Source organism: Apteryx rowi, unplaced genomic scaffold, assembly GCF_003343035.1.
Source record: "Apteryx rowi isolate R43461 unplaced genomic scaffold, aptRow1 scaffold_131, whole genome shotgun sequence".
NCBI lineage: Eukaryota > Metazoa > Chordata > Aves > Apterygiformes > Apterygidae > Apteryx > Apteryx rowi.
In genome coordinates, this window is record NW_020447542.1 from 1,924,947 (window position 1) to 1,944,569 (window position 19,623).

The 19,623-nt window shown below is 39.2% G+C and overlaps 3 protein-coding genes across 22 annotated transcripts in view; 1 reads left to right on the forward strand and 2 right to left on the reverse strand.

Annotated features, from left to right (window-relative positions):
• Positions 1-2,693, reverse strand: part of IPO11 (importin 11) — a 108,638-nt gene extending 105,945 nt beyond the window's left edge. For all 11 annotated transcript variants that reach the window (XR_003251998.1, XR_003251999.1, XM_026056411.1 and 8 more), the window contains exon 1: positions 2,499-2,693. The gene's annotated coding sequence lies outside the window, so the exon portion shown is untranslated. The remainder of the gene's footprint in view (positions 1-2,498) is intronic.
• A 109-nt stretch (positions 2,694-2,802) lies between these two features.
• On the forward strand, positions 2,803-10,782 carry DIMT1 (DIM1 dimethyladenosine transferase 1 homolog). 5 transcript variants are annotated; one of them, XM_026056429.1, is made up of 13 exons: positions 2,803-2,912; positions 3,178-3,251; positions 4,050-4,136; positions 4,539-4,600; positions 4,710-4,803; positions 4,897-4,946; positions 5,550-5,673; positions 5,782-5,874; positions 6,649-6,713; positions 7,071-7,134; positions 7,581-7,687; positions 8,497-9,886; positions 10,314-10,782. In XM_026056429.1, the coding sequence occupies exons 1-12, from the start codon at positions 2,840-2,842 to the stop codon at positions 8,537-8,539; spliced, it is 936 nt and encodes a 311-aa protein (XP_025912214.1). In that variant the 5' UTR covers positions 2,803-2,839; the 3' UTR covers positions 8,540-9,886; positions 10,314-10,782. The 5 variants fall into 5 exon arrangements, with proteins under 5 accessions (XP_025912214.1, XP_025912215.1, XP_025912216.1 ...); XM_026056430.1 differs by lacking the exon at positions 10,314-10,782 and having other exon boundaries at positions 2,803-2,906; positions 8,497-9,201; XM_026056433.1 differs by lacking the exon at positions 10,314-10,782 and having other exon boundaries at positions 2,904-2,912; positions 4,069-4,136; positions 8,497-9,201.
• Positions 10,739-19,623, reverse strand: part of KIF2A (kinesin family member 2A) — a 58,742-nt gene continuing 49,857 nt past the window's right edge. For 5 of the 6 annotated variants that reach the window (XM_026056426.1, XM_026056424.1, XM_026056425.1 and 2 more), the window contains 4 exons: positions 18,286-18,436; positions 16,741-16,842; positions 14,331-14,466; positions 11,738-12,508 (listed from right to left, as the gene is read on the reverse strand). In XM_026056426.1, the coding sequence (XP_025912211.1) occupies positions 12,423-12,508; positions 14,331-14,466; positions 16,741-16,842; positions 18,286-18,436 (475 nt within the window). In that variant the 3' untranslated portion in view covers positions 11,738-12,422. Of the gene's footprint in view, positions 12,509-14,330; positions 14,467-16,740; positions 16,843-18,285; positions 18,437-19,623 lie in introns of all 6 variants that reach the window. The other variant, XM_026056423.1, reaches the window with a different exon arrangement.

A 19,623-nucleotide genomic window follows, 5' to 3' on the forward strand; every position in this document is an offset into this window, starting at 1 on the left:
GCGCCGCGCGCGGAGCGGGCCTGGCGCGCGTGACCCCCGCCTATTCCGAAGCTCGCGCCACGAGCCGGGACCAGCTGCTGCCGCTGCAGCACCCCGCCTCCCCCGGCGCGCCGCCGCTGACGTCATCGCCCCCGCGACACGCGACTGGCGCTCCCCGCGGCGCGTGAGAGCGCTCTCGGGGCCGTCGGACAGCAGGCGAGCGGGCCCGACGCGCCCTCTCGCGCGCATGCGCCTGCCGCCGCTAGGGCAGAGACTGTCGCCCGGGAGGGGAAAGGGGCGGGGCTCCTGGCACGCGACTCCGCGTGACGCCGGCGGTTTCGCCGGCGGCGCGGGGCGGGAGCGGCGGCGCGACCGTTGGGCGGCGGCGCGGCGGGCTTAGGCGCCGTGTGTTGCGGTCCCGAGCTAACGGTGCCAGCGGGCTGCCGGGGGCAATTCTAACGTGTAAACGATTGAAAGTAATGGAGGAAGATGACAACTTTTGACAGAGTTTTACTCACGTATTACGTGTTTTGCTGAACTGTCATAGCTGGACAAGGGAGAATGGTTTAAAGGGGCTGTGGTACAAATGCCTCTTACATTTATGTAACAACTTATACTGAATCCGAAAATATTTCAGGTGTCTAATGTTAACTAACTGGATTTTTTGTTCGCTTTTGAGAATAACAAATACTGAAGAAGTAGCTGATGAAATCTGAAGTCAAACTCTGATGTACATAGCACAACTGAATAAGGAGTTGGAGCTACTGTATGCAAGTGTAGCCCTACAGGTGTTTCCCCTGACTATTTTAACTTTCACCTTTTCTTCCTTCATTTTTCCAGTGTTCTACTCATCCACAGCTACCTGGAAGGGATATTGTTCTGGGTTATTTACCTCTGTCTCCATGCTGCTCCCTCACCGCACTGACTGTTTAGACATAGTTTAATTGCCCATGTAATTGTCTCCCTGTGACGATGTGCTCTCTCCCCCTCAACCTGACCTTCCTGTAAACAGCACGTATGTAAGGACTAGCTGAGCATGCGCCAACTACGGCCTATCTAGCATGCAAATATGACTATGAGACAATCATCTCCCCCCCCATAAAYAGGGGGCAGCCCAGAGCCCATGGAGCTCTCCTGCAGGGCAGTAGGCTGCACTGCAGAACCTCCTCTTGAGCAGGGACGCCTCTCAAGGTTACTCCTCGAGGTTGAGAGATTCCTTACCCATGACAGATCCTCAGTAAGTGATTAATAGCATGCTGAACTTTTGCGAACTTCACGAAACTTTCCTGAGTTATATCTCTGATTAACTGTGCACATAATTCCATAGACATAATCTGTTGACCAAGTCTGAGACTAGGATTGGATCCAGCTGCACCTAGGCTCCTCTGAGGAGTAGTTTAGAAAGCAAGGGGGTCCTTTCTGAACCTCGTGACTCAACAGGAGGGTCTCCGTTGCACACACATCTGACCCTGTCCTTCATGCAGTAAATAACTGAGTGAACCTTGCCAATCTAACCTTGTTAAATCATTCTTATTTACGACTGAACTTTGTTAAGTCACTATCTTACTGCAATAAACGTAGTGCTGCTTCCCTCTTATGAGTGAAGTGCATCACTCCTTTCGCTACACTCCCCCTTACTGTTTGGTGCACCAAATAATGTGCAGTTAGCTAGGAAAACATTCCTTATCACATTAGGGGCATGTATATTCCCATATGTAAGAGAAAAGGGAAAATAATTTATAGCAGCACTAATACACATGTTCTCAAATAGCTTGTAAGTGGCTAATACTCCTCATGCTCCAATCCAAATGGTCATATGAACAAGTTAGTAATGTTATATTGGCACTGTTCTGTGTCGTATGCCAGGTGTTGCAGGTGTACCAAGATACCTCAGTAACCTATCAAGAAAATGAAAATTATTTTGTTTAACCAGTAGATAGATGTCTCTATGTTTTCTTTTATTTGACTTTTCAAACAATTTGCAAAAACACAGAATTGAGCCTGACAGTTCATTGCTGGTGTCAACGCCAGCTGTGTGCCCTGAGTACAAATCAGCAGAGCAGTCCCATTGGCAATGTCAAACTTGGATGAAACAACTCATGTAACCATCAAGAAATGTTGACATAGTACTGAAATTTGCCAACAGACAATAGCACAAGTAGAGCTGAACCAGCACTATTGCAGATACAGGTATCTTGGGTTAAGTTTTAAGATTAAGATTAGGCATATATTTAACAGAAAAGGAAAAATGATTCAGCGCAAGAAAAAATGCTTTTCCTGATGGCTATTTCTGTCTGGAAAGTGAGCTATAACGCTAATTTTTGTCAATTAAATCAACGCTTTGCTAAACCGTGCTGTTTCAATGGTTCCTTGCCTTGGCTCTTTCTAATAACTCCGCTGAAGAGTCTATTCTTGCGACAACTCGGGATGAAAGATACCTGATGCTACGTGCTACCGTTTAGCCTTACAGTTAGGCCTTTTTAACCTTAGAAGACAGCACTACTGCAGAGTACTTGCACCTTCTCAGGGAGCGGCCCCGGCAGTTAGGATCAGACGTGCTGGCGGGACGCGGCAGAGCAGGCGCAGAGCAGGCGCAGAGCAGGCGCAGAGCAGGCGCAGAGCAGGCGCAGAGCAGGCGCAGAGCAGGCGCAGAGCAGGCGCGCAGGCCCCCGGGCCCCGTCTCTGCGTGCCCACGCAGCCACCGCGGCGCCGCGAAAGAGGCCGGGCTCCTCTCAGGCCCCGCCTCCCGCTGACGTATAACCCCGGCGCCAGCGGGTCCCGCTGCGGTGCTCTCTGGGAGCTGTAGTCCCCAGGGCCCACAGCGGGAGGCGGCTGCACGCGTGGCGGCCGGGCGCTCGCCATGCCCAAAGCTCGGGCGGAGAAGCGCTCGCGGCGGGAGCGCCGGGGCGGCGGCGGCACCGGTACCGGTACCGGTGAGTGCGGGGCGGCTCCCGCCGCAGCGCCGGGCTGGGCCCTGCCTTGGGTCTCGGCTGCGGCGGCGGCGGCCCCGGGGCCGGGCTGCGGCCTGGCCCCGGGGCGGCCGGCGCGGGACCCGGGAGCGGCTCGTCATCTGAAGGCAGCGTGGATGGCTGCTAAGGATGTAGAAACTCTTACTTCTTTATATAAAAGTTTCTTGCCAAGTTTCCGCTTGCTGTGTTTTCACGTTAGTAACTCTCCTGCTCTGGTCCTTTGCTGCAGGAATTCTGTTCAACACCGGAACTGGCCAGCACATCTTGAAAAATCCCCTCATCGTCAACAGCATCATCGAGAAGGTCGGTGGCTACTGCCCTGGTGACCTCAGCTATATCAGTAGTATGACTTTGAACTTCATTTTTAAAACAAGTGTTCCCATGTGGTCTAAAATACAACTTAAAGCTTTAACAAGGGCATAGTTTAAAAAATCACTATATAGTTTTACAGCTCAGTATCACACATTTGTTTTGAAGAATCTCAATAGTTGGTCTTTGTCAATCGTTGTTATGTGACAGCTGACCTTGAGCTTTGAAAATAATATTGAGGCATTCAAAAGATTAACATACGGGTGATGGGGAAAAGCCTGCTCCTTTGACTGTGTATGCAATAGTTGCCAGCCCTAGAGCTGAGAACTTTATTCAGCCTGGTGCTACGGAACCAGGTAGTGAATGAAATGATTGACTTGAGAGCAGGTCTCTAGGTTGTCAAGTGGATGCCAATCCTTTATACTCTAGAATATCGGCTTCCTGTACACCTTGTACAGCAGTTTGAAAATTTGTTTGGAAAACACACCTTAATGCATTGTTCTGTTCCCTGAATCAGTGTCCTTTTTATGGTTTTGAAGGGACCTTCTTCTATACTATAGTTCTTACATTGTTGCATTTTTAAAAATAAGACTAATTGCTTATTTTTCTGTGTTTTCTGCCCAGGACACTCATGTTTTCACTATTTCCCTTGCTTCCTCTTCTAAATGACATTTTTGCACCACTGTTAGCTGAATTAAGCCTTTTATTGAGCTGCATGTATGTTTCATTTTAAGATTAAATGATTGTTTGGAATCAGTTCTAGAAAAATAGTGAAATGCTATTTGTTCCTAGGCTGCCTTACGACGTACAGATGTCATTCTGGAAGTAGGCCCTGGAACTGGCAACTTGACAGTGAAAATGTTAGAGAAAGTAAAAAAAGTAAGTGTAATCTCCCCACTGCCCCCCTCCCCACCCCTGACATACCCGAAACAACATTATGGCTTAGACTATAAGCAAACAGGAGGCTATTCTGTGAACTGATTCAAAAAAGCAGAATCACTTTACATATATTTTTTTTCTTAAAACTTGCATAATTTCAAGGAATTTCTGACCTTGTTCATGTAAATAATGTATGGTTTTGTCAAACTGTATTGCTATTATCTATTTACATGATAAGCCTTTTATGTTTTGTGATAGGAGAAAGTGCGTAGCCTAACAGGAAATATGTAAGAATTATTTAATTCTGTAGCAATAGTTATGTACAGTTTCTTGCAACTGAAGTTCTAATCCTAGTTAGAAGGAGTTCATGTAGAAAATTGCAAATATATACTTTGTTTTCAGGTTATTGCTTGTGAAATTGACCCTAGACTTGTGGGCGAACTTCAGAAAAGAGTCCAGGGCACGTAAGTACCAACAGTGGAAATAGTGAGTGCTTAAAGCAGTGGAACTGCCTTGGCAAAAACTTCAGCAACATGCCTATGTGAAAATAACCACCATGTATTTTCCCCACAGGTGTCTGGCAAACAAACTTGAAATCAAGGTTGGAGATGTGTTGAAAACAGACTTACCATTCTTTGATGCTTGTGTAGCTAACTTGCCTTATCAGGTATGGACAAAGCAATCTGAGCCTGGCAATTTTTTTTTTTTTTTAATGATAACTGCTCAGAAGACATACTAATGATACTATTCTTTTCCTCAGATTTCTTCACCCTTTGTTTTCAAGTTGTTGCTTCATAGACCTTTCTTCAGGTTTGTGGAAGAATAGATCTCTAGCCTTTCTAACTGAAAAGATTAATTTTACAAATAATCCCAAATCAGATTATTTACTTCATAAAATATCAGTTCTGTGGATCAGATCCACACCAAAAGTTTTCTATAATACGTAAGTTGCCAACGCCTGGAAATTAGTTTATTGAAGTATTAAGCATGAGAAAATTTAGTCTTGGCATTAGTGAGTTGTCCAACTGATGAAAATAGGATTTGCACCTGTTCACACTATTATTATAACTAATTGTTATTCCAAGGATAAACAGGACATCTGGCATTTCAAATGCCTTCCTACCTTTAGAAGTAAGGGTGGTAAAGTTGAAGCTAAGATAGTTTGTATTGTCTAATATATTAAAAATATAATTGGCTAGGCACTTCTGTGTGTAGTTCTATATGTCAGCAGTTCTTGATTTCTCTCATTGAATTGCTAATTTTACTGATACTACTGAGGTGATTAAGGCAGAGTGTGCATCTATGTCAGACTTTATTGCTTCTAAGTGTTGAGGGGAAAGCTGCATTTAGTTGGCTTTTGACTTAAAAGCTGAGAAGACTTAGAATTCATTTGCTCATTTCTGTAATTCTCAGGTGTGCAATACTTATGTTTCAAAGGGAATTTGCACTTCGTTTGGTTGCGAAACCCGGGACTAAACTATACTGCAGACTCTCTATTAATACTCAGTTATTAGCTCGTGTGGACCATCTGATGAAGGTACGTCATTCTACATTAGCTACCACTTATCAAAGAGAGAAGAATGTTGTTTTTAAGAATGTGAGGATTTGCTGCTATCTTATACAGCTGCCTAACTTCTCCTAACAGGTTGGAAAGAACAACTTCAGGCCCCCTCCTAAAGTTGAATCCAGTGTTGTCAGAATAGAGCCAAAGAACCCACCACCACCTATCAACTTTCAGGTGAGCATCACTCTAATAACCATATCTAGTAACATAGCAGTAGTAGTACTTAATTTGTTTTTCATTTCATTTCTTACTCAATTCTACATGCTGTCTTCACAGTAGTTTACTAAGTACCAGCTATCCATTGGCATTTACAGAATTCCAAAATATTTATCCCCCCACTTCATCAGTTTGCATAGGACATTACCTGAAGAATGTGCCACCATCAGCTCAGGTGCAGCTTTTCTTACCTCAGTCTTTGAAGTGTTGTACCATCTCCATGTCAGTTGGAGAGTTGCTAGTAATAACGTCCTTTTCATTCCCCTTTGTATCTCCAAGAGACTGTTCTGGCTGATGATGTGATTGTTGCTTATGAGCAAGAGTGTCTATGAGAACTCTCATCTTCAGATGATTGTGTATAGTCTCAGAAGACAGATGTTACATGATAGTTTTCTTAAAAATTAATTTTTGAAATGCTTTGATCTTCAGGCCTAGCCCAAATTTAGTCAGATTTTCTTCAACTACCTGCCTTCTCAGTATGTAAGATATGTCTGATAGTGCCCATCCACAAAAAAGAACAATTCAAAAGTCTTTGTGGGTGATGTATTTTCTCCTCTACTTATATTGCTTTGCACAAAACAGCACTGCCTTCTTATTAGTTAGAAAGATATTTTTCTAAAAAGATTATTTTCTTTGTGTTATTGTTGTGAAATTGTCAATAGTGTTTGTTTTGAACTTTTTGTAGCAGCTGTCTATTCCTTTTGGTAAATACTGTATGCTTTTTAATTTCAGGAATGGGATGGTCTGGTAAGGATAGCCTTTGTTAGGAAAAACAAGACACTCTCTGCAGCATTCAAGTAAGTAAATTCTATTAGAGGGCAGCTTTTCAAAGTTTCGGAGTCTGTCCAGTTAACCATTTCTTTTTTGCAAATGGCTAGTAGTGTTACATCGGTCTGAAATGAGTTCTCTTCATAGAGGCTTGTAATGCAGATGCTGGAACAGTCTGAGGTAAATAATAATGGAGAATTTATGCTGATGGTAGAAACTCTTCTAAAGTGAAACCTTTAGAAGAAAACTCTTTACTAGGCAACTGTTTCAAATAAACAGTTCTGTGTAGTCAATACAGTTTCTTTTTATAGTAAGGACTAACAACCACTCAAGTCAAAAGAACCAGTTAAAAATCAGTTTTCACTCTAGACTTGCATTTCTTTCAGATCAAGTGCTGTAGAGCAGTTGTTGGATCATAATTATCGAATTCATTGTTCCTTATATAATACAGTAAGTGTCTTTTTAATGTATTAAATTCTATTCCTGTGCAGTGTGACCTAAGCACTAACATTTGTAAGAGTAAAAAATTAGCATGGAAAACCTTAAAATGTTAAAGCTTTTCCAAAAGAGTTTGGGGTAGGGAGGAACCTAACTCCGTTCTTCAAAGAAAAATGGAAAAGTGTTTCTAAAATACAGTGCAAAAACTAAAAACTGAGGGTATTGTTAATATATTGTTTGGCAATACTGTTGGTGATTCATTTACAGTGAATGAGTTGAGGTATAAAAATCCAGGCACAAGTATATATTAATCCTTAAAGGAGGAAAGAGAACTTATTAGATCACTTGAAACAAAAACTCTTCTAAAAGCAGGAAAAGAACAGACGATTTCAACTAATTTTAACCTTTTTATATGCTATGAATGAAAAACTAATTTGTATCTTATCTTCTATCGATAGGAAATACCAGAAAATTTCAAAATTGCRGAGAAAATACAGACAGTCTTAAAAAATACAGGTTACTCTGAGAAACGAGCTCGTTCAATGGATATAGATGACTTTATTAGGTAAATCTGTTTTCTTTATGCCTTCTTTTTAAGCTTCTTCAATTTCTATCTGCATCCGTACCTACGCAGAGCAGATTAATACTGTGTTAGGTAGGAATAGTACTATCTCTCCTGTCCTCTGAATACCACATACTCCTTGCTTCTAGTCCTGAACATGAAGGAACACTTAAACCCTATATATAAACCATATATAGGGTTTTTATATATAGATTTTAACTGCTTACAATATTGAGAAGCAACTAGCTTAAGATCCCTACTTTCACATACTAGACATGTCTACATCCCCTCTAAAAATGGTTCTAATAACAAAATTGGTTATTATAGATTTCCCTGGTGACTTGCACAACCCTTCCCTTTCTGTCTGTCTTGAGAATTAGGCCTTAATCTACAGCATAATTTGGAAATATTAGTTATGTAATTAACTACTGTATTCTGGTCTTCCTTCTGGTCAGCTAATTTAATTGGTATTTCTAATTCTGAATCTTCTGATTCAAGATAAAATTCCTAGCTGTTCCTCAGTGTAACAATTAGTGCAGCTACTGTTCTTTCAAGAAATATAGTAAGTTTGGTAGGATGCAGTATGAATAATTGTACTAGAAATGTATCTGCATTTCTAAAACTGCATAACTTGCTAATAATCTCTGATGTAAGCTTTGTAACAATTCTTCATAGCAGCTGAACAGCAACAATAGATTTTATGACTGCTTGCTTTCTTTGTCCTATGCTCTTTACCAGAGTGGCTTGGAAATGATTTTATTTGAAGTATAAATTAGTAGAAACTGTAACATGAGTATTTCATTTTTTTTCAGACTACTGCATGGCTTCAATTCAGAAGGCATCCATTTCTCATAGGTTCTCTCAGAAGAATGAAAGATATTCCATATTTTGTCATCTAAGTCTTACTGAAGCCAGAGTAACTGCAGTGGGACAATATCTCTTTGCAAAAGCGACAAACAGAACATGGCATGCATATTCTGGGTCTTTTTAAGAACATTACATACAATTTTATCACAGATAACAGGAAGAAGCTGCTGCTCCATATTTTAAAAGCGTTAAATCCTTTCAGGACCAAAGTGAGGTGCTGGACTTCCATGTGACTGCACATTTTTAAATATATCCCACTGATGTGGATTGATACTGCCATAACTGAGATCTGTTTTCTGTTCATGGACTTCATCTCTGTATGTTCTTGCAGTATTCACAGTACAACTCTGAATTCTGGTTTGGGCAACAAAAACAGATTTGTAGCCATTTCGTTTGTTTGTTTTTAAGTATATTTAAACATCTTCTTTTGATCCGAAATGCTTGTCTTTTCCATTTGTCCTTTGGTAGCTACCAGCAATCCAAGTCTGTTTGATAACCTGCTTCTCTTACAGAAATCTCTGTATAGGTTTTTCAGAAACAAGGGCATCTTCTGGGCTTGGTTTCAGTTACAAAAATGTTACTGAGGTTACCTAGAACTACCACTGTCCARCTCCTCTACCCCTTCCTCACTGCCGTCAAATCACTCTAGGAAACAGCAGTAAAGTACCAAGTGACCAGCACTCATAGGCATGGATGGAAGTTTTCTTGTCAAAAATAAATTTAAAAAAAAAGCAGCTTGAATTGACAATTGAGAAATCTACTTTGCCGTTCAAGACAAAGGGGAGTTTTAGCCTAGATCAAAGCTTTTCATGAGCCTCAAAGCAGTGCATTCTTGCATTTGATAAAAACATTCACTGAAGTATCTCAGTATAGTTTGGATTATACATTTGTTACCAAGGACATGGCAAAGTTTACCCAAGAAAGACTGTGTTAACTCTGTGTAACAGCTATTAAGAAAAATCCATTTTGTTCTGTCTTACGATTCAGAAAAAGATTAACTCTGTAGCATGATGCCAGGGTGAAGGCATGACTCTGTACTAACTAACATGACTCCTTTGTTTTATATATGGCATATGTCCTTCCATAAATACAGTAGCAAATGGAGAAGAGGCATGAAATTAGCAAAAAAAACTTCTCCAAAATTGATTTCATTTTATTCAAGTCTAAGTAGTGATGCAAGGAAACGTTCATACTTCAGTCATTGATTCAGGAACATCTACTTGAATTTGCAGACATCCTGAAACAGTGGCTTGGAAAATTGAATTGCTCATTTAAACTATAATTTCATGATTCTAGTGCTGCTTCCCTGCATACAGAATACATTTATGAGTGATGGTAAGTAGGCACAGAAATATCCAAGACCAATATAGAAGTAACACATGGTAGAGATCTGTGTCACGCTTTTCAAATACTTTCAAACGCTTTTACAGGACAGGAAACAAAATATGTTCCTCTGAGTCCAACTCAAGTAATTTCAGCCCATCATAGCAATGGGCTGCAGGACTTAAAAGTGCCATAAAAAGCCATATTAGTTTTGTATCTAAATTCTCGCTGTTTCAGTATTGGTGTCGATCTGATCTTTACACCACAGGTGTGTAACAAAGGCTGTTTCTTAACATCCCTCTTGCTAGACACACAATTTTATCTTATATCTGCTACCTGACAGGACTAGATATATTATTTACAAAGCTTAGTAAAAAGCTGCTGAACTCTAACTGCCTCTTTTCTGCTTCTCCTCTTTGGTACCTGCTATAAACCACAGTCTGCGGCTGTAGGCTTGCATGRAGGAATAGCAGTGAACTGATTCTCATGTTGGATGTCTCAACCTTTGGAGGATTTAGAAAGTAAGATTCCTCTAGAGCAACTTCCAAAGAAGAAGAAGGAAAAAAAAAAAAGCCTTTCTTCTCCCCTTTTAACTGCGATGAGTGACATTCTTAAACAAATGCTCCAGAAGGATCAGTGATGTTTCATCAAGAGCTGCTGCAAAACTAAGGTCAGGAAAATGCTTCAGGGAACTTCTTCCTAAATTACAAGCTTGCACAGAATGGTCATTTCCAAAAGTAAATAATCATTCTGAAATCAGAGGCCTCTGAAATATTTTTCAAAATGTAACTCAGACATGTTTACAAAATAAAACGCTTCCCAAAGCAAAATATAACTTGCATAGAAGTAAATTCTCATCTGTAATTCATTTAATAGCTTAATTTATTAAACACATTGTGTAAAATCTACATTGTTGTTTCAGTTTTCATGTTTACACATAGGAGGATTTTTTTGTTTTTTTTAACCACGATGCGACAAGAGCTTCCCATAGCCTACCTTCCTATGGGAGATACAAACATTAAACACTACGAGAATTCCTGGCTCATTTAACTCTCTTTTCATTGCCTTCCCTTTATTGCCCTGGCACAAACAGGCTTGTATTCCAAAAGTGATTTTTAAACAGTTCCAAGGGAAAGTCTGCTGATACGAACTCCTGGAAACAGGGAGAACTCCTAGAGAGGTCTACAATTCTTCATTTGACAAGAAGTTCTTACAGGAAAGGTCAATCTTTTTTTGGATACTGACTTGCAAAAATAACTTGAGTGCCACCACCTAAAAAGTGCCGATACACATGGCACCATTTGTGAGAATTCAGGTACTTGGGGGATTTCTATTAGCACTAGGTAGAGGTATTGTGCAAATCCTCAAATGATGCAATTTCACCCCACTTTTCAGCTGCTGGCACTGCACAAAGGGAAAAATAGGTATTAGCTACTTTCTTTAAAGCAACAGAACTACTCAACTACCTGCAAACTACAGTTAATGTACATGTAAGTTTGTCATGCATCAAAAGCCAAATTTTAACAGTATGTAAAAGGGTACTATGTATTTCTTTAGCTGGATCCCTGAACTTTGACAGTTATCCTATCCATATGTAGAGGTCAGACAGCACCTTTATTCTGACAGCATTATCACACCATACCACATATTGTATATCTGCATTATCCTAAGATACAACTCTCTTCAGTACTTAAACATTACCCTTTATTATACATCAACTAATTTATATTTGTTTTGTTTTTGTTTTTTACAGAGAAAATGTTAGAATTATATAGCCACTCTTTATGGTATTCAGATAAATCTAGATTCCAGATTTTTACAAGGAGGATGGAATGTCCAGCTGTTTGTCCACTCTAACAGCTCTTGCGGTTCCTGTTCAAATGATATGGCACATCCTGTGAAATGAACTAGCCACCGAAAAAAAAAGTCTCAAAACACATTAAAAATGTACACACACTAAAAGTAATTTACATTGACAAATAAGGAATGTTGTTTATTAAGGCTGTGCTTCATAAAGAGGATGTTTAGGGTTAAGTAGCCTTCATCAAGGCACAGAATGGGAAGAGGTGAGCACAGCTGTCTGTAGAAGAGAAGTTATGTACAACCACTAGTGAGGTGTGCATGCACGCAAACACAATTTAAAACTGCACAGCTGGTCTTTGTAACAAAACTGAACATAGTTAAAAGGAAATACTGTGACATTTTTAATGGCCACAGTTTTACTTCATTATTAAAAACATGGCAAATATTTCCAAAACATAAAATTCACAATTTGAATAAATGAAATATTTTAAACAAAGTGCTTCACAGATCTGAACCCTGCATGGTTGTGCTGTCTGGTCTAGAAGCATTTTGTAGACATCATAGGAGCATTTCACACAAAACTGAAAATGTCATTCAGGTGAATAAGAAACAGGACATTTCCACAGACATTTCTAAAGTTTTTTACACTTTCAAGTAGTTGAGTTCTTACGGCCACTGGGTTTTGTAACAAATGTGTGCTACAGCAGTACAGGTTCGTGGATTCCTTTAGCAGCAAAGGCCCATTTCAAAGGGCACGTGGTCTTTTCGGATTGATCTGTTTACTGGCCTGTTCCTCCTCTTGTAGAGCTGCCCGGAAAGATTTCACTTTATCTTTAATGAAAAAGAGAGAATGAGTGCTGATGTGCTTGTGCTCAACACAGATCTTGCAACTAAGCATTGATGCTCCACATCCCTGCCCTAATGCACAAAAAAGAACACTCCTCTACAAAAAAAAGCTGAGGCTACAAACTACAAGAGGATTGAGATAGGCTTAAATTCAATACTCAGCATACAAACAAGTTGCTTAGCAACTCAGTCCCTTCCTAGATGCTTCTGCTGTCTCTAGGCAGGATAGATTTAGAAACTGCAAAGTTGCATTCCCAGCATGTAACCTGTTCACACTTACATTCTGCTTCTGCCTTACAGAGTACACAGCATACTTCCTTCTCCTTCCCAGCAGCTTCCAAACCACCCTTAAAGGCATCCAAAATTGTATTTAGGTGTACAATGTCACTCCTGTACATTCTAAAACCCAGCAGAGTAAATTCTATTCTATATTTTACCATGAATGTAGAAAGGCATTCATGATTAAATTTTTGAAGATATTCACCATAAATAGATAAATATACCATTCCTAACATGAGAATTGGAGAAACCTCAGAAAGGAAGTATGGCATTCTTTCATATTTCTATTCCTCTCCTTCCTATTCCCCTGTAATATGCTCAAGAATAGAAAGAGCAAAACCAAAATGAAACTGTAAAGGAATCAGTCCCAAAATGACAGGAATAGAAGCTAAAATACTCAGTGACCATTGTGTGCCATGAACAGAACACAAATGTTGCTGGGCAAAAGAATCTATGACTTAAAGTCCTTCTCTCCTGTAAAGCTGTGTATGTATCACTGACTGTAAAGAAGCAAGGTTCTCCTAAAGAGCCTTTGCCTCCAGTACCTTTTTTCAAAAGCAGTATCTAACAATTTTTAAAGATCAGGGAGTCAAACTGGTGTTTTGACACCGCTGGTGTCTCAAATTGTCTTATTGTGAAGTGGAAACCATCATCTAGTTCACAAAAAGCATAAGAAAGTACCTCCAGTTATTTGCTAAAGTATACTGTGGCCAATATATACTGAAAGGGTAAGCAAGCCACATCTGATTTGCTTGAAGTATTCTTCTAACCTACAGCAGATACTCCAAATGAGTATAATCTAAGATTTTATCTTTTAAGGTGCTAACATGGTTCCAACAACAACAACAAAAAACTAAACCCACAAACCTTTCAATTTTCATCAATATAGTTAGTATATGTGCTGGAGTCCAAAGAGATACAGCACATAAAATCAAAAAGGAAGACTCCATATACTCCCATTCATCTGAATAAGGTACCAAGCTGACAAGCTTATTTTAGAAGACATCCTGAAGAGTCAACTTTGGGCACTAAAAATTATCCATTATTTGTTTTCAGCAAAGAGAGGCTGACAAAATGCAGGCAGGAAGGCTGATGAGGAAGAAGGTACACTAACAACCAAGCTATTCAGGGCTCAATACAATTCTAAATACCCAGACTGAAAAATGACAACAGCCTCCCTGTCACATTAGAGAGGGCAACTGGGAGTTCCTACTACCCGTTCCTCATTGCTTCACTTTTTCTCCCCCCCCCCCTTTTTTTTCTACAGTCCTTTTGGCTTTTCTTTTTCCACCCTTTATTGCTCTGTAACAAAGCAAAAGAAAAAGAAAGATGCAGGATCAAGTTTGTACTTCCTGGAGGTAAAGCAGAGGCTTTTCCTGTAAACTAGGATGAACTGAACAAATGTGAACTTGCTCGTAGGCAGCAGAGCAACTGCTCCTTCCACAGGACATTACAGGACAGCATAAGGGAAAACAAAACCATATTCTTTTGCTAGTAATGCACACAAAAGTGATTAAAATCAGTCTACCTCGAAGTTCGGTCAGAATATCAATTTTTTGCTCTAGAATTGCTTCAAGTTGAGTAGCATAAGAATCCACATCATAGTCTACTTCTTCTGTCATCTCAAGAAGAGCTTTTTCATCTTCCAGCCATCTAATAGATTCCTAGACGAAAGTTAAAGAAACAACTAAATACATTGACAAAGGTATAAATTTCAAAACAAACAGCTGACTTACTCCCTTTTTCAAGACGACCATGCTTTCACTGTCTAGTCGCTACACTGTAACAGATTTCAATCCTTGTTCCTAATTCAGCAAACTTGTATGTTTTCTACATACAAGTATTCAGCGTACTTGTATGTTCTCTACGTAGTTTCTTAATTCCAGTGCCTGTATCAGCCACAGGTTAACCCCAGCTATCCCAGTTCTCTTCAAATTTAGAACATTAGGTAACATTTAGAACACTGGATGTAAGACTAGGAAACCCAGAGAACAGAATTTATGCTACTGTTAGGCCCTGTTAGGCAGGTACCAAACTCTGAAGTCAGGTTTCAGTTTTGAGTATGGATTGGTTGCCACTGACAATGATCACAGGTTCATTACTACAGCACAGGAGCCAAGGTAATTTTGTTCATACTCAAAACTAGCTTTGAGAGAAGCTGTATAAAAGAAGCCCTCTATTCTACAAGCTAACTCTCCATGTAGAGAGAGTACTGTAAAGGTTAGCTAAACTAGCTCTTGGGCACCTTTGCACTCTGAATGTTACCAAAAAATAAAAACAAGAAAAAGCCACAGGTTAACCCCAGCGGGGGGAAAAGGGGGGAAAAGGGGAAAGGTCTTGCAGCAAATAAGAATACAAGCAGGAGCTTAAAGCTTACAGAATAATGCAAAGCTATGATCAGGAGAACTGATCCTGTTAGAAATGCCTTGATTTAGAAAGAGAAAGCAGCTGACAGAGTTCTGTGCATGCTGGGTCTGAAATACTAAAATTAAGTCCTTCCCTCCGTGCTCAATAGTCCAAGCGATATTAAAAGCACAGTGCAAACCCCATGCATGATTTTTGGCTTTCAGGACAGGTGGAGTTCACATCAGAGTTCATCTCATCTAATGTAAACATACACATCTAAGAATCAAGGAGAGACAAGCATCTCTAGAGCACTATTGATCTATTCTAAGACATTTTTCTCACAAGAAGAACTTCTGCCTGGTACAGCTCATAGACTCTGTATTGGTGCAGTCCACCTTCACTCATGGTATACTCTAACAACCTACGCTGTGAATGAAGTGAGCTGAGCCTTGGACACATTTCCTGCTGCTGATTGCTGTGAGGAGCTGCAATCTCCAACAGAAAGCCAGATGGACACAGACAGGCAGTAACATCAAACTCATGCAGCTCGTCTCTCCAGAAGTTGTAAGCATTAGGACACAGCTACAGCATATGCCATATGACTTTCACACTGTTGCACATTTTACCTCAGGGCCAGTGTTTTACAACTACTAAATCTCTACATCTGTTCTAAAATGTGTTATTTAGCACCCTACTATACTATATAAACACACATCAATGCTCAACTAAGTTAGATGCCTTAATTGAGGAGATGTGTGTATTCCCAACAGGTTTAATGTTCTGCTGTTCTCTTGCAGCAGATGTGCCACATGGACAGCCTGCCTTAAGAATCTAAGGTTACAAATAGAAGCAACTTGCATTTCCTTCTGAAGACTAGTAATTCATACTTRTTTTTATTACAACTTATTCTGTGAATGTGAAAGGATTCAAGGCACACAGCATTGCGCTGTGTTGTCAGCATTCCTTCCAAAGACTGACTAGTAGCAAGAGGAAACCTTTACTTATATCTTTACAAAGCAAGAGAGCAGGCAGTTAGAAATACTTCTGTCTCTTCTGGGGAAACACAGTATCTCAGAGGAGATGACCATACTGTCAACAGAAATGGTGCTGATGGAAACATTACTGTTAATTGCCTGCTTTGGCATAGGAATATTGTCACAGATTAGACAGTGAAATTGAAAATCCAAGACCAAACTGAGAAAGCTCCTTGCAACTACTAAACACAATCACTAACACTGGAAAAGGACTAAAACAGAAAATAATACTAAAGGAAAATATAGGAACTTTTCTTATGATGAACACAATCCATTTATAAAGTTTATGAGAAGAAAATGAAAATTTTAGTAGATTTTGGGGATGACAGAAAAATACGCTTCTCTTTCACCACCAGCACAAAGAGTGGTGGTTATGGCTCTAAACTGGTTCCTGCTTGTTTGCTACAATTGGTTTAGTGTAATAAAACAATTTAGAAATCCCTGTTTGACTGCAGCAGAATTACCAGATGTTATCCTGTATCTTAAGTGCATGTACTTTTTTGGGAGAAACCTGAATTCCTGGATTAGTATAAAACAATACAGAACTCCATCTTTTACCTGAAAGACAGCCCTGTGGTCTTCAACAACTTGCTCTTCCATTTCTACCATCTGTGACACAGCTTCATGGAAAGTAAACAACTGTGGAGAAACTTCCTCTTCCTAAAAACAATAGTTAAGTTTGTTACACTGGAAAGAACTTTGGCTAAAGGAAATATATTGCATGCTCCATTCCATCACAGAAGATGAAAAGAAATACATGGAAAGCAGAATTTGTCAAAAATGGACATAGAAGTTTGTATTTCTGACATGAAAATCTTCAGAAATTAGGCGAGAGGGGAATAAGATCAAAATGTTGACAAAGTTTAATTTAATTCATATTCTTTAAAATTTTCCAGTCAGTCATCCTAGTGAATACTGAAAAACTGAATATTCTACATAAAGAAAACAAGTTAAAATAGTAGAAGAAGGAAGTCACAAGGGGAGAATAGTAGTTTCTAGTAGGTTTTACCACCTACAGAAAACTCTTGTTTGCTGTCAGGGCCTTTTGTTGTGCATAGCATAATAGACAGACAACATTTTTTAAAAAAAAAGAGAACAGAAATTGTATTCAATACATTTCAGGAAATCAAATTCAATTTTGCCTTTGATTTTTTTTTTAAATATACTACAGAGCTTAATCAAATTCCACATGAACAAGGAAAAAGTATGATATGAAAGGATATTTAGGTGGAAGGACTGTCCAGTAGGAAGTTCTAAGAATCACATAGTATATTCTTAGAAAATAGAGCCCTGGAAGAAGAACTAGACACTAAAATGAGAAACACAGCAAACACCATGGAGAGGTACTTGAGAAAGCAGAGAATCCTGAGGAAAATAAGGTAGGATAGTAAGGATTTTTCTTTTTTATCTTTGACCAGCATTTCCACAAACTGGGTTTTAATTCTTGTTGAACATTAAAGGAATCAGAACTAGAGCTGACAATCAGCAGTGGGGGAAAAATGTCCTTCAGAAGATGCCTCTGCCCCAGTTCCCCATTCATCCAGACCAGAAAGACAGCCTGGGAACATGTTGTGGCTCTTTCCCAGCCAGTGCACTGGGGTTTCACTTCCATGAAAATCAGGATGTGGAGAAAGAAGAATGATGTGTAGCCAGATTTCTAAATGCAGCGGAAATCAAATTCACTTGAAATAAGTGTTACATGCATGGAAAATAACGTTCAGAAACACTTGAGTGATAAATAAAAAGGATAGGCTTCCCAGGATACTTCTAACTACATAATAAGAGATGAAGCTATACAGGAAAAATGCAGACAAAACAATGTTAGAGCCTAGAACAGACACTGCGTAGATATTAAAAGCCCTAATCAGCAGGGAAGAGACATAAAACATTCTAATTCTCACCCTCAAAGAATTTTTTTTTTTATATGGAAATAAACATAATATCATAACATGAAAAGGCGAAGTGTCATGCTGTATTTACTTAATGATACTGCTAATGGGCTTAATGATATTGCTAATGGGCTATAAATACACATTACTCTGGTGTGGTTCTATCATTGTACTTATCAACACCTCTTTATATGTAACGCTGTAAACCACTCACGTTTTGTTCACAAAGTAGTTTGAGATCATCCCTCTGAGGAGAGCTCCCTACACCCCACTGTGTCTCCAAGTCATCGATCTGATTTGGAGCATGGTGTATAATTGGACGGATATCTCCTGCAGCACTAGGATCAACCGTCAGCTCCTTCACTCTACAATCAGAAAATATTTCATTTTTAAATTAGTAACTTCCTGCACAAAATAGTCACAATGAAAAAATAAAGCTCTTTGGGTTTATATGCAATTTACTTCATTTAATAAGGATGATGATGTCAGCTTCACAAATTTAATGTACTTTCAATGCCAAAAGGGCTCCTAAAAAGCATGGTCCATTGAGTTTCAACGATTACAGGTGGATTAAAGCAAAAGGCAATTTTTGATTGAAATCTTACTACTTATTAACAATTAAGAAGGGAAAAATACCCAAATCRTCAATGTTAATAACTCTTTAACAAGTGAACAATATCTGAAAATTGTAAGGACAAGTTCATATGCTCAGTACCCTAAATCTGACCATCTTTCTTTTTCTGTGCAGACAGTATCGCTTTAAAGAAAAAAAATCAGTACCCCACTAGCTGTCATAAGCAAAGCCCCCAAGAATTCTGAAGAAAATAATAATTTTCAGTCAAGTACCCCAGAGAATGAATATACCTTTTAAATAAAATAATCTCAAAGCTGAAAATATCTTATTAAAATGTTAGACTCTCACAGAATGAAAATAGTTTGAGACTGATAACATGGTTCAGGAAAAAAAAGTCCAGTTAAAAGTAAGTTTACRAAGCAGACACATCAAAGTCTGAATTTATAGCAAGTATTAAAACAAATTCTTCATATTTAAAGGGAAAAAAGCTTTTTAAAGTAGCAGCTTTTTACCAATATGGAAATTGTATTTCATTCATCTTTGGAATGAAAGTATATATGTATTAAAATTCCTTTTATTTTTAATTAGGTAGCAAAAAAAAAAAACATATTCAGATTATTTGAAACACAGACTTGTCACAATTTGGTCCACTAAATGTACAAAGGTGACATCACCATTTTTTTAATGTRTGAAGGAAAATAGCGAGCCTGGATAAAAAGTATGGATGTTTAAGGAAGATGAACAAAAAAATGGGAAGATGATTGCAGACCATGCAGAACCATCACCTACCACACAAAATAAAAACCAAGTATGTGCGACTCAAGGCAAGGAGACTAATGAAAGGTTGGTCTGTAAAATCAGATAGCCAAACAGAAAACTTAAAAATAAAGATTCCATGTATAGAATGAAGTAGACCTGGTGACTGAAGGAGAAAAGTCGTCATACTCATAGGAAGGAGAGAGATCAGAGCGACTGCCA